The 14,329-nt window shown below is 40.7% G+C and overlaps 1 protein-coding gene across 2 annotated transcripts in view; it reads right to left on the bottom strand.

The window, feature by feature from the left end:
• LOC140482765 (kinesin-like protein KIF13B) overlaps nt 1–13,772 on the bottom strand; it is a 189,217-nt gene extending 175,445 nt beyond the window's left edge. For both annotated transcript variants that reach the window (XM_072580355.1, XM_072580356.1), the window contains exon 1: nt 13,348–13,772. In XM_072580355.1, coding sequence (XP_072436456.1) covers nt 13,348–13,402 — 55 coding nt within the window. In that variant the 5' untranslated portion in view covers nt 13,403–13,772. The remainder of the gene's footprint in view (nt 1–13,347) is intronic.
• Nucleotides 13,773–14,329: the final 557 nt, after the last annotated feature.

Raw genomic sequence — 14,329 nt, 5'->3', positions numbered from 1 at the left:
GAAGGGAAGAACAGTGAATACAATATTTGTAGTTAGATTAAACATTGAATTTTAGCATATAAACACATATTTTAGCATATAAATGCAAGCCCAACATTTACTGCCCATTCCTAATTGCCCAGAGGACAGTCAAGAGTCAACCACATTACAGTGAGTCTGGAGTCACATTTAGGCCAGACCAGGTAAGGATGACAGTTTCCTTCCTTAAAAAGACACTAGTAAGCCAGATAGGTTTTTCCTGATGATTGAGAATGTATTCATTGTCATCATTAGACTCTTAATTCCAGATTTTCTCCTATACAGTGAATTTAAATTCTACCATCTGCTGCGCTCGGTTCGAACACAGGTACCCAGAACATCACTTGGGTCTCTGGATTAACAGCCGAGCAGTAATACCACTGAACTGTCATCTTCCCTGCTAGGTGAGAGTGAGAGAGAACAAGCTAATATAATGTCCATCTTGTACACAAGACTCAATTTTGTCATTAGTATGGAGACAGAAGAAATCTGTCAGACAGCCTTGGTCCAGATCAAGTCATCAGACTAGATCCTCAAACCCCCTTCATGGTTTGTACAAACTGGAGTCATAAAAATTTTCGTTTGCTCTTAGTGTAGCTCTATCTTACCAGTGGATAAATCTGTCTGTCTTAATTGCTTTGATCCTTTCCCTGAAATGTAGGCAAGCACTTTATGAGTGGTGGCTATGGATCTCTAACAGAGACAGAAAGTCTCAATTGCTAAACTAATGGAAGTTAATGCAATGTAAAAGGTGAAGGTCATGGAAGCTCAATGATATAATAGCTTGGAGATGAATACTGACGAGACAACTATATCATGCAGGGAGGGATATCAAATGTTAGCCATTTTCCTTCTGAGCTCTATAACTGCGATGTGACGATGCCCAAGCTTTCGCAGGATGACATGTACTGTACAAGAGTACAATGTTCACTACTAATTTTGTAAGTGAAACACTATGCTCCTAAAGGTTGCATGTTATCCTTTATGAAATGGATTCCATGGCACTATTCAAAGAATAGCTTCATTCTGTTTCTAAGCCAATATTTATCATCAAACCAACACCACTAAAGCAGCTTGGCTATTGATCAATTTACAGCACCTTGCTTCTCTTCCCTAATTTACAACAAATACCCGGCAAAAGCGATTTATGATTCCACGCTCACAAAGGGCAGTGTGTACAATTATTCTTTCCTGAGATTAAGACAAGGAGTAGGAAATTTGTAACTGAAGGCCCAACTGATGACAGTCATGAGTAATATCACAGTTAAAGCTTTGTCAGTGAAAAAGTCTGATTTGGTCTCTTTAACAAGACATATAATTAGTGTGTTGTTTTCAAACTATTGAATTCTGCCTATAGCAATCTTTTGGAATCATGCCATGCTCTGAATTGCAGTGTAGACTGTTGAATGATATTTTGGGATGGACTTCTATTTTACCTCGCATATTAAAAAAAATCAGGTTCTATGGAATATGCCACCAATAATAACGTAAAGGCAACAGTTAAAGCCTCATATTCTGCACATAATGTTAGCAGGAACTAACAAATTATGTTTTAAATAGTCATTAGCTCTAAACTTTAGGGCATCCAAAAATCTCTGTTTTTGTTACTTATTTCTCATTTTACATACCAAGATCCTCACTGGCACCAGCCCTTATTTGAACAACATGGCACTCAGAATGGGATTTCAAAACTGGCCAGCGGGCAGGAATGATCAAAATTCAGTCCAGGACTATGCTTTCCCTTATAATCCCCCGCAATAATACTTATGGTTGGTGTCCAACAATCTCAACTGGAAAACTTTGCTATCCATGGATCTGGTAACAAACAGGATCAGTTTGATACGTCTACAATAGAATATTTTTACATTCACCCAGTACCCACATCAAATGGCTAACTGGGTGACGCATGAAAAACTAATAACATGCAACCTGCATCATGGAAGCTATAATTAATTTCTGTTATAAAACTGTAGAGGAGAAACAAAGGTTTAGTGGAAATGAACAAGAATGTTGTCTTTTTTTCTTCTTATGAGCAATCTTTGATTGTTTTATTTTAGGAATGGTGCCAGGCTCAATTTATAGCCTTTACATGGTGTAATTCAGACCATACCTGGCAAACTAATGGGTAAAGCCACCCATGTTCTTGGAGCCATATAACCCAGGAAAATCTTATCTTCAATTCTGCAACTGTGCTGAGCATACTTTTCTTGGTGTGCCTGGACAAACGGCAAGTGTGGATTTTGAACTGGGTTTATTTATGACAACATCCACTTACGTGCACACATGCTGAAGTGCACAGATTAAAATGGATAACCTTGATGAATATCAAACTGATATTCCTTGTGGAGCTGAGTCTCAGAACAGATAATGTCATGACACACCAGACAATAGCAGTGATAGTGAAAAAGATCTTGTTCACAAATATAAACTTTCTCCTTGACTCGCTTGTGACGATGTACTGAAAATGTTAAGAGTATTGATCCTGTAGTACTTTGCTCTAAGTGTTGCATAACAGTGTCATAGATGCCAGAAGATCACTTTTTTTTTAAAAAATGTTCCTGGTACATGGGTTATGTAAATAAAATACTTATTATTCAGCCCTAACTCTCCTAAGGCAAAAGTGGAAAATCGAGGTCAGAGACTGGAGAGGTGACATGCCTCTTTGCTGAATGATATTAGCTTTCTGTTTTTATTTCAGGTGGGCGGCACGGTGACACAGTGGTTAGCACTGCTGCCTCACCGCGCCAGAGACCCGGGTTCAATTCCCGCCTCAGGCAACAGTCTGTGTGGAGTTTGCACATTCCCCCCCCTCCCCAGTGTCTGAGTGGGTTTCCTCCCACAGTCCAAAAATGTGCAGGTTGGGTGAATTGGGCCATGCTAAATTGCTAGTAGTGTTAGGTGAAGGGGTAAGTGCAATGGGTCTGGGTGGGTTGCTCTTCGGAGGGTCAGTGTGGACTTGTTGGGCCGAAGGGCTTGTTTCCACACTGTAAGTAATCTAATTTAAATCTTGCTAAAGAATCTTTCTGCTGCGGGGTATGGTGAGCAAGTAGTTTGAAACAACCCAAAGGTCAAGATTTGAAGCAAACTGTATTTAACTAAAGTCTGATGATGTGAGATCTGGGAGTAGAAAAGTGACTATGGAAGCTGCTAGATTGTAATTAGAGAAAATTTGTGTACAAAACAAAAGTAAAATACTATGGAAGCTGGAGATTAGATTAGGTTACAGTGTAGAAACAACCCACCCAGACTCATACCCCTACATTTACCCATTCACCTAACACTATGGGCAATTTAGCATGGCCAATTCACCTAACCTGCACATCTTTGGACTGTGGGAGGAAACCAGAGCACCCAGAGGAAACCCACGCAGACACGGGGAGAATGTGCAAACTCCACACAGACAGTTGCCTGAGGCGGGAATTGAACCCAGGTCCCTGGCGCTGTGAGGCAGCAGTGCTAACCACTGTGCCACCTTGCCAATGAAAATGTGCCAAAATTAGACTTAAATAGACTGACCTGTTGGAGAATGTTTTGCTTCCCCTCCCCCATATTGCCATATGAACATGGCTGACAGCAGGAATATAGAGGGGTCTCAGTTTGAGAACTCACATAGCCATCCGAATACAGTTAAAGAATTGTCTTCAAATACTTTATCAGACTGTTCAGGTATTCTGAGAGGACCATTAACATAATGTTTTTGTTATCTTATTTGCATTTTTTTTGCATGAACATTTTCATGATCATTCAGAACAAGTAGATCCACAACAACTTTAGTCCTTTTAAGCCAATTATTCGAAACTCCACCCTGCCAATTTTGTTTGTGTTGTGTTTAACTTTTTTTTAAATTAACCTATTTTTCTAATCAACCTGTTCAGAGATGTTATTAAAAGTCCAGTGCAAAGTCACTGGACAACATTTAAAAAACATATTGGTTTTCCCCTTTTGCCCAGACACTCCAAGATGTGTGTGCTCAGCAGAGTTGAAAAATTAAAAATGAGACTTTCCTAGGCTATATGGCTCCCAGAACATGGGTGGGTTTACCCATTAGTTTTCCAGGTAAACTGAACTACACCACATAAATTGAGCCTGGCACCATTCTGACAAAAATTGCTCATAAGGGAAAAAAAAAACAAACATTCCTGTTCATTCCCACAAAACCTTTAATTTATGTTATAAAACTGTCAAGAAGACACTATCATAACATGCAATATGCATAAGAGCATGTTGCATGTAATAACTTTACCACTTAGCAATACAATCTATAATTAGTGTATCATGATGAACAAATTAGTCACAGAAACTGGATAGGTGCAATGCAAAACAAAAAGGTATTTTACCTTCAAAAATAAATTAACATCTTCAAGGAAGCAGCAGAGAAACTTGACTTGGTACAATAATTTAATTAAGTTTACTGTTCCCAAGAGGGCTCACCGCCCAATGCAAAGACCTAAAAAGACCAGGTTCCAAATAGTAAAGTGTTGCACTTCATTGCAGGTCTGTGCTAGGGATTATCAAGTCGTGGGCAAGCATATGCATACATAGCAGAGTTTCCAATTTCAACCACATTGCTGGTGCAAAGTATAAAAATCAGGGGGAAGAATGTCATAATGAGATTAGAGGATTTAGAGCAGATTGTCCATTAGTTCTTTAAGCAGTAGCTTGTGTGGAATGAAAAATGAATATACAGGAGAACAAAATAGATTGAGGGTTTTATGGTAATGTTTGCACAAATGCAGTTATTAATTTAACGTCTGAGAGCTTTTTTTTCCTTAAGCGCAGGTACTAAGCAATATGGGCTAAAGGCAGGTGTATGTGGAGTTAGACCACAGATCAGCTATGATCTCGTTGCATGGTGTAACAGGTCAAAGGGACTGGATGGTCTATTCCTGTTCTTATGTTCAATTTACTGAAAAAGGGGGCAGAGAATAAAAGTAAATGTCACTTAAACTCCCCAGCTGCATCACTGACCTTTCAACAACCAATAAAAGAATAATCCATAAATCTGACAGCAAACCTAACAAGTATTTTGAACAAGGAGAATATTTCTCTATCAGAAATATTCAAATTCTACTTCCAACCATGCATGCAAATAACATGCTGTTTCTTATTAAATTAAATCTTTCAAGTTGCTAGTCAATGAAACTCTCACTGCTTGCATCCTGTAAAATATCTTTATCGCTACTGATCTGAAATGATAAAATATCTGATCTCAAAAATTAGATCAAGCACAAAAGCAACGAAAATACAGTAGGAATTAAATATTAACAGACTCTCATTTTAATATCCAGTATTAGACTGCTGCAATTAAGTGTTTCATACACAATGAAATTTTTAATTGCTAATCATTGCATGAGTTAACACAAACTCATGTGCATAAATCACACAAAACATAAGATTTTCACTCAAACTGGAGCACCATCACTCAAGATCATATATGCAAATTAAATCCAAGCCACAGACTCCTTGATCTGCTAACAGTTACTTTGCAATCAAGGCTATTTAATCCATTCTGCATTTATTTCTCCTGTTGATTTAAAATTTATGAGACTGCAGATCCAGAAAAGGTTGACTTTAGCAGAACAATCTCAATGGTGGGTGAAAGAACACAATAAAAACTCTATCAACAAATGAAGATACATAAAAATTAATGTGAGCTTAGATTTCTATGCCTCCAAAAGTTCAACAGGTGTGCAAGCACAGGTCAAAAGAAAGAAGTTGATGCAATCCTGGTGGCAGGTGAGACAAAGTAAATCCAGTAAAATGCTAATGGAGACAATTGCATTAAAAGTTTATCGTGCTAGCTAGCATGTTAAAGCATTTACCAGAAGTCAAACTAAAGTTTTCTGCATTATCAAACAACTCTAGTGCAGCAAACGATAGTTCAAAACCAGCAACCCAGGTGACCACAGTGCCTGGGAGAAAAGTTTGATTGACATGAAATTCCTCTGCTGAGTTTGGATTGATACAGAATCCTCAGTTTCAGCCTTAAGATACTTACATCATTATTCTAATCATAATCTTGTGACAACCAATGGCTTAATCATGTACTTTCAGATGTTCAACACAAAACATCCTGAGATGAGACAAGTTCATCACCAAGTCCACTGATCTTACTGCTTTGCACAGATCCAAATCCTGAAGCAAGAGATGAGATTATACTGTAGCCTGTCAAATAATAGCACCGTATGCTATCACGAGCTCATGGAACATGTACTACAAATGCCAAAAGTTATAACTATGGTCTAGCTTTAGCAACTTCAAACAGAAATCGAGTGAAAATGCTGTTATTAAGAGAGTGAACTGAACAACACCACTGGTCAACATAGTAATCAACAGATACTGTGTACCACACAGAAACAGCTCTAACACTAGAATCCAGATATTTTACAATTAACTTCAAATTTTATTACAGACATTTGGATCAGGTGGGATGTGAACCTGGGCCACCTACGTCAGTGGTATGAACACTAGCTAGGCTCCAAAGTGATCTTGCTTCTTTTCTTCACAGAATTGATTACAAACCAATCAAGAGGGAAAAGAAATTTCAACTCACTATCTGCGCTGATCTTGATTTAAGATCCTTTGGGGACAGAGGGAATAGAGAACTCAGACCTTAATATTCATCTCAGTGAACACATCAGAGCAGCACAGAAAATGCTGGACTGCAACTCATTTTTAAGATGAGATGTAAAATGAGGTTCACCCTCCCCTTCCTGGTGGATGGAATAGATTCCACTTTAGTATTCAAAGAGGAGAAGCCTAATTCGCCTGATATTAAAAATTATGAGGAAAAGGGCTGTGGACAGGATGAGCCAGCTGCCCAGTCCAAAGATGTGCAGGTCAGGTGAATTGGCTATGCTAAATTGTCCATAGTGTTAGGTAAGGGGTAGATGTAGGGGTATGGGTGGGTTGCGCTTCAGTGGGGCGGTGTGGACTTGTTGGGCCGAAGGGCCTGTTTCCACACTGTAAGTAATCTAATCTAATCTAATCTAACCACGGCACCATGGTGCAGAAGGCTATTCAAGAGGGGGGAGCAAAAAAAAAACAAGTAGTTGTTATCAGGGATTCTATAATTAGGGGGAACAGATAGTATCCTTTGTGAGCCGGATCAGGAGTCCCACATGGTGTATTGCCTACCCGGTGCCAGGGTGCAGGACATCTCCGACCGGCTTGAAAGAATATTGGACAGAGGGAGACCAGTTGTTGTGGTCCATGTTGGAGCTAACAACATAGGCAAGGCTAGGAAGGAGGAGCTGTTTGAGGAGTATCAAGCACTAGGAAGGAAGTTGAAGAACAGGTCCTCAAGAGTCATAATCTCTGGATTACTACCCAAACCATGTGCTAATTGGCATAGAGATAAGAAAATTAGGGAGATAAACACCTAGCTAAGAGATTGGTGTGGGAAAGAGGGATTCCATTTCATGGGACATTGGCATCAGTTTTGGAACCGGGGGAATCTGTGCCGATGGAATGGACTGATCTGGAACCAGTGTTCTGGCGAAAAGGATAATTAGGATGGTCACTAGGACTTTAAACTTGTGAGTCGGGGGGTGTGGGGAGGAAAGAGAAAGCGACAGATAGTATGGAGTCAGGTAGAAACATAAACAGCATATGTGCACAGGGTTTAAGTTCAAGGCAGACTAGGAATGAAGGAAAAAGAAAGGATAACTTAGGACACCTTATGATTTCCAATATCCCTAATAATGATAAGAAAGTTAGCATTAAGGCATTTATCTGAATGCTCGCAGTATTCATAATAAAGTAGACGAATTAACGGCACAAGTCATCGTGAATGATTATGATGTGGTAGGCATCACAGACATGGTTGCAGGGGGTTCAGGGAGATGGGCAGAGAGGGCGGGGTTGCCTTATTGATTAAGAATGAAATTAAATCTATGGCACTGAATGACAGAGGATCAGATGATGTGGAGTCTGTGTGGGTGGAGTTGAGGAACTACAAAGACAAAAAGAAAAACCATAATGGGAGTTACATACAGACCTCCTAACAGTGGTCAGGACCAGGGGCGCTTCATGTACCAGGACACAGACAGGGCAAGTCAGAAAGCAAGGTCACAGTGATCAAGGGGGAACGTCAATATGCATGTGGACTGGGTGAATATGTTGCCTGTGGATCCAAAGAAAGGGAATTCATGGAATGCTTACAGGATGGCTTTTTTGGAACAGCTTGTGATGGAGCCCACAATGGAGCAGGCTATTCTGGACTTTAGCTCATTCCATAGCACTGAGTTTATAAAAGATTTTAAAGTAAGGGAACACTTAGGAGGCAGCGATTATAATATGGTAGAGTTCAGTCTGCAGTTTGAAAGAGATAAGACAAAATCGATGGAATGGCGTTATAGTTAAATAAAGGTAATGACAGGGGCACGAGAGGGGAACTGACAAAAATCGACTGGAAACAGAGCCTAACAGGAAGACAGTAGAGCAATAATGGCAGGTGTTTCTGGGTGTAATCGAAGACACAGTACAGAGGTTCATTCCAAAGAACAAAAAAGGTTATCGGTTGGGGTGGGGGCATGGCTGAGAAGGAAAGTCAGGAAATGTATCAAAGGAAGAGAGAGCACCTATAAAGTGGCCAAGAGCACTGGGAAATCAGAAGATTGAGAAGGCTACAAAAACAAACAGAACAACAAAGAGAGAAATCGAAAGAAGAGAGGATCAAGTATGAAGGTAGGCTAGCCAGTAGTATCAGAAATGATAGTAAAAGTTTCTTTCAACACATAAGAAACAAAAAAGAGGCAGAAGTAGACATTGGGCTGCTCCAAATTGATGCAGGAAGGCTAGTGCTGGGAGACAAAGAAATAGCTGAAAAACTTAATAAGTACTTTGTCTCAGTCTTCACAGTGAAAGACAGGAGTAATATTCCAATAATTGAGGGGGGTCAGGGCAGAGTTGAGTATGGTAGCCATTACAAAAGAGGAAGTGCTACAAAAAACTAAAAAGGTAAAAAAAAATTGATAAATCCCCTGGCCCTGATGGGCTACATCCTGGAGTTCTGAGGGAGGTGGCTGAGGAAATAGAAGAGGCGTCAGTTGTGATCTTTCAAAAGTCACTAGAGTCAGGGAAAGTCCCAGATGTAACCCCCTTGTTCAAGAAAGGATCAAGACAAAAGATGGAAAATTATAGGCAGATTAGCCTAACCTCAGCTGTTGGTAAAATTCTAGAGTCAAGGATGAGATCATTAAGGATGAGATTTCTAAATTCTTGGAGGTGCAGGGTCAGATTAGAACAAGTCAGCATGACTTTAGTAAAGGGAGGTCATGCCTGTCAGAATGCTTTGAAGAGGTAACAAGTAGGTTAGACCAGGGAAACCCAGTGGATGTTACCTATCCAGACTTCCAAAAGGTCTGAAAAGGTGCCTCACAAGAGGCTGCTGAGTAAGGTGAGGGCCCATGGGATTGGAGGTGAGCTACTGGCATGGATTGAGCTTTGGCTGTCTGACAGAAGGCAGAGAGTTGGGATAAAAGGTTCTTTTTCAGAATGGCAGCCGGTGGTGTCCTGCAGGGTTCAGTGATGGGGCCTCAGCTGTTCACTTTATATATTCATGATCTGAAGGAAGGAACTGGGGGCATTCTAGTGAAGTTTGCCAATGATACAAAGTTAGGTGGACAGGCAGGTAGTACGGAGGAGGTGGGGAGCCTGCAGAAAGATGTAGACAGTTTAGAAGAGTGGTCCAGGAAGTAGCTGATGAAATTCAACATGAGCAAATGTGAGTTCCTGCACTTTGGAAAAAAGAATACAGGCATTGACTATTTTCTAAAAGGTGTAAAAATTCATAAAGCCATGGTACAAAGGAATCTGGGGGTGCTAGTCCAGGATTCTCTAAAGGCTAATTTGCAGATTGCGTCCATGATTAAAAAAGCAAATGTAGTGTTGTAACTTATCTCAAGAGGGTTAGAATATAAAAGCAGCGATGTCCTTCTGAGACTTTATAAAGCTCTAGTTAAGCCCCCATTGAGAATACTGTGCCCAACTTTGGGTCCCACACCTCAGGAAGGACATACTACTACTGAAGTGTGTCCAGCGGAGACTCATACAGATGATCCCTGGAATGGGAAGCCTAACATACGGTGAATGGCTGAGGATCCTGGGATTGTAATCATTTGAGTTTAGAAAGTTATGAGGAGATCTAATAGAAACTTACAAGATAATGCATGGCTTAGAAAGGGTGGACATTGGGAAGTTGTTTCTGTTAGGCAAGGAGACTAGGACCATGGGCACAGCCTTAGAATTAGAGGGGGTCAATTTAGAACAAAAATGAGGAGACATTTCTTCAGCCAATGTGTGGTGGGCCTGTGGAATTCATTGCCATGGAGCGCAATGGAAGCCAGTACTTCAAAGTCTTCAAGGCAGAGACTGATAAATTCTTTATCTCAAAAGGAATTAAGGGCTACGGGGAGAGTGTGGGTAAGTGGAGTTGAAATGCCCATCAGCCATGATTAAATGGCAGAGTGGATTTGATGGGCTGAATGGCCTTACTTCCACTCCTGTCTTCTGGTCTATTATATTTAACACTTAGCTCACGCTTCTACATCAGATTAACTGGTCAATCACAAACTCCAGTAGTCTGCTGTGTACAAATCATCTGCCAAATTCCCCTGCAACACTTCAAAAGTACATAACTGGCCGAGAAGTATTTTGGGCTATCTTGAGGTCGTGAAAATTGCTGCATAGGTTTAAATTCTCCCTTTTTATTTTACCTTTGAACTTAGTTTTCAAACCAAGACGTGGTTTGTCCCTAAAGGGACTCAAGAACTCAAAAACAGGACAGTCATTGGCCAATATCACAGTCAAAAAGTATGCAGAATTGGTACTTCCAGTTTGTTTGCAAACTGTCCAATTCTTTCTGCATCAGATGAAGAAAGTCTTTAGAATCATATTACAGTGAGAAGCCCTTACAAAAGTGTTGTCACAAAGTTTCCCCATAAAATCATCCAAAATAGTAATTGATGTTGTCAAATCTTAGATGATATCTTTGGACGTACCATTATTTTCACGGATACGAATTTAAGTTCCTGAGGGACACCACAACTACCACACCAATTGCAACAAATTAAAATGCACATCATTCTGTATCACACATAACTGTAACCATCATTGTATTTTTAAAATCTAGCTCTTTAATTAATTCATATGATGTGGGCATCACTGGCTGGAACAGTGATTTATTGCCCATCCCTAATTGCCAGTAGGCAGTTAACAATTAACCACATTGCTATAGGTCTGACATCACATGCAGCTGAAAATGTGTTGCTGGAAAAGCGGAGCAGGCAGCATCCAAGAAGCAGGAGAATCGACGTTTCTTCAGGGCATGACATGAGCCCTTCTTCAGGGCATGACATGCAGGCCAGACCAGGTAGGGATGGCAGATTTCCTTTCCGAAAGGATGTTAATGAACCAGATGGGGTTTTCCTAACAATTGGCAATCATTAAACTTTGATTTCCAGATTGTTATTGAATTCAAATTCCAAAATCTGCCACGGTGGGATTCAAACATAGGTCTGAAGAACATACCTCAGTTTTTGGATTAATAGTTAGCAACAATATCACTCGGCCATCACCTACTACACTTCTGATACTTTTTTTTAGATTAGATTAGATTACTTACAGTGTGGAAACAGGCCATTCGGCCCAACAAGTCCACACCAACCCTCCGAAGAGCAACCCACCCAGACTTATTCTCCTTTGTTTACCCCTTCACCTAACACTACAGGCAATTTAGCATGGACAATTCACCTGACCTGCACATCTTTGGACTGTGGGAGGAAACCGGAGCGCCCAGAGGAAACCTATGCAGACACTGGGAGAATGTGCAAACTCCACACAGACAGTTGCCTGAGGCGGGAATTGAACCCAGGTCTCTGGCTGCTAACCACTGTGCCGCCCCAATTTCTTACGCTATTGCCCAGCAAGGTGAAGAAAATGTCAAGGTTCCTAGATTATATTCAGGGATTCATAATGAAGGTTGAGGACTGTTTTGCTTCCAAATTTGGAATCGTGATAGCATTTATCAGTTATGCTCAGCCAGAGAACAGTCACTTGAGTGAGTCTCCAAAGTACATTTGGAATCCATGAAACAATGCCAGAGGATGAATTAACACCATCCGAAGGAGGAAGAGAAATGGACAGAGGATGCAATAAGGCTTGAAATGTTTTGTAAACAATACGCATCACAAGGGCTGGAGTGCAATGTCAATCTTTTTTTCGATAATGCTCCTCTTCAGGAGCTTTTAGCATTTCAAGTTGGTGTGGCTGCAAGCAGCAGTATTTCATTTCTAACTTTTCTTTTTTAAATTTTTTGTTTTTTTTTTAAATCAGCTTAGTCTCTGATTGAGGGGAGTGAGAACACCATTGTCTCTGAGATTTAAATTAAAATGGACAAAAAAGTTTCAAAAAGAACATTGCAGGAAATCTCTGATCACAGCACAAAGCAGCCCTGTTCAGTAGAGGAACAGCATGTCTATCCCGCTGAAAAGAAAAGTTGCTAAATATCCTGAAGAAATCCTTCACGTTAAAAATTAAACAGAAAACAAACATTTAACTGGAACTACATCAAAGCCGACTACCACTAATAACTTCTGCAACAAAAAAAAAGCCCTGCAAGCAAAATTAGTGAAACTGCATTGTACAGTTGTTTCAACTTCCATAATTTGAACTGGAGTAGGAAAAGGGATCTAAATATATTAAAATCAAATTGCAAAACAGAAGCCCCCGAGCTCTTCAAGCAATTGAATCACACCGACAGGTGATCCTTAGCGCTTAGTCAAGAACACCTTTATTCATGAAGTGTTTTATTCATGAAGTGACTCAGCTTGACCTTGATTTCCTCTTCACCGCCCAAAATTAATTTTTTAAACTAAAACCCTATTCCCAATCGGGGGAGTGACGGGGAAAGAGGAAGACTGGGGGCAAGATCGAAAGATTTTGGTACAAGTGACCCACCTGCACCAAAGTTTATTTGGGACAGACAGAATAAGAGGGGGAAACCCACTCTAAGCTGATGCTAGTTTCAAAAGCAAAAATTGTGCAAAAAAAAAACATGCCAAGATTCAGTTGTGTAACACGAACTCATCTAGTTTCTTTTTATTTTAAACCATCAAAAGACAGATAAAAAATATCTAAGGAGAATACAGAAAAAGAGATTTAATACTTTAATTGTACACACCCTTAATTTGGGAGGGCGCAAGGAAGCTCTAACATCACAAGTTTAAAATCCCACCCAGCATCGATATTTTCAAATCAGTGCCAGTTTAAACAATATAATTTAATATCTGAACACTTTAACGATGGTAATATTTGGTGGATTTTTACCTCTTCTGTTGAGGGGTCGAATCCTCACGGCCACTTTCACATTGGACTCGGACATGTTGCTGACAGGAGAAAGCTTGAAGCACCAGCTCGGAAATCAAAAAGGAACTTTTTAATTCCCTCCCTCAGTTTTATTTTTTAAAAAAAACAGCTGGGGACGTGGTTCAGGAAGATTTTTTTTTAAAAAGAAAACGTCGACAGAGCCGGTGACAACTCTCCAGCGCGGCACACAGCTCCTCAAAATTTAAAAATAAAACTTCTTATCAAATCAGTTTATTTTTTCCCCCCTCTCCCCTCTCACTCTCTTTCTCTCCTACGTGTGTTTCACCTGTTCCCCTGCCTGAATTTGAAACGGTGGTTCTTCGCCATGACAGCGGTAAACCCGAGCCGGCGACCACAGGGACCGGCGGGAGGGGAGGGAAGGGAAGGGCAGGCCGATGGGAGGGAGGGAAGACTTCGGAATGTCTCGGCACTTTCCGGAAGGAGCGTCGGTGAGTGGGCGGGGCCGCTCGGACAATTCCGGAGAACGACCGGGACAGTCCCACGGGCCGGAAAGTTCCGGAGAGGGGAGCCAAGGATCGGGTATTTCCGGAGAGCGGCGCCAAGGATCGGCAACTTCCGGAGTGCGGATCCAAGGATCGGTAACTTCCGGAGTTGCGGATCCAAGGGTCGGCTATTTCCGCTAAGCGCGCGAAGCATCGGCAATTTTCGGCAATGGACGAACGGCGGACTTACGTTTATATAGCGCCGAGGCTCAACATCCTAAAGTATACCACGTGAAATAGTTTGGTTTTTTTAAATGAACTAAAATATGGATTGAGAGGTAATGCAGAAGACTACTAAGAAGTATTAATTTAATTTCTATAATTCACACAAATGATCATGATCACATGAACTAGACAACGACAATTGCAGAGATCCAATATTTTCGTACTTGTTATATTTTTGGAAGGGAGACGGAGGTTGGAAGGATTTGTTCAGGGCT

Source organism: Chiloscyllium punctatum, chromosome 11, assembly GCF_047496795.1.
Source record: "Chiloscyllium punctatum isolate Juve2018m chromosome 11, sChiPun1.3, whole genome shotgun sequence".
Taxonomy (NCBI): domain Eukaryota; kingdom Metazoa; phylum Chordata; class Chondrichthyes; order Orectolobiformes; family Hemiscylliidae; genus Chiloscyllium; species Chiloscyllium punctatum.
This window is presented reverse-complemented; position numbering and strand designations above follow the sequence as displayed.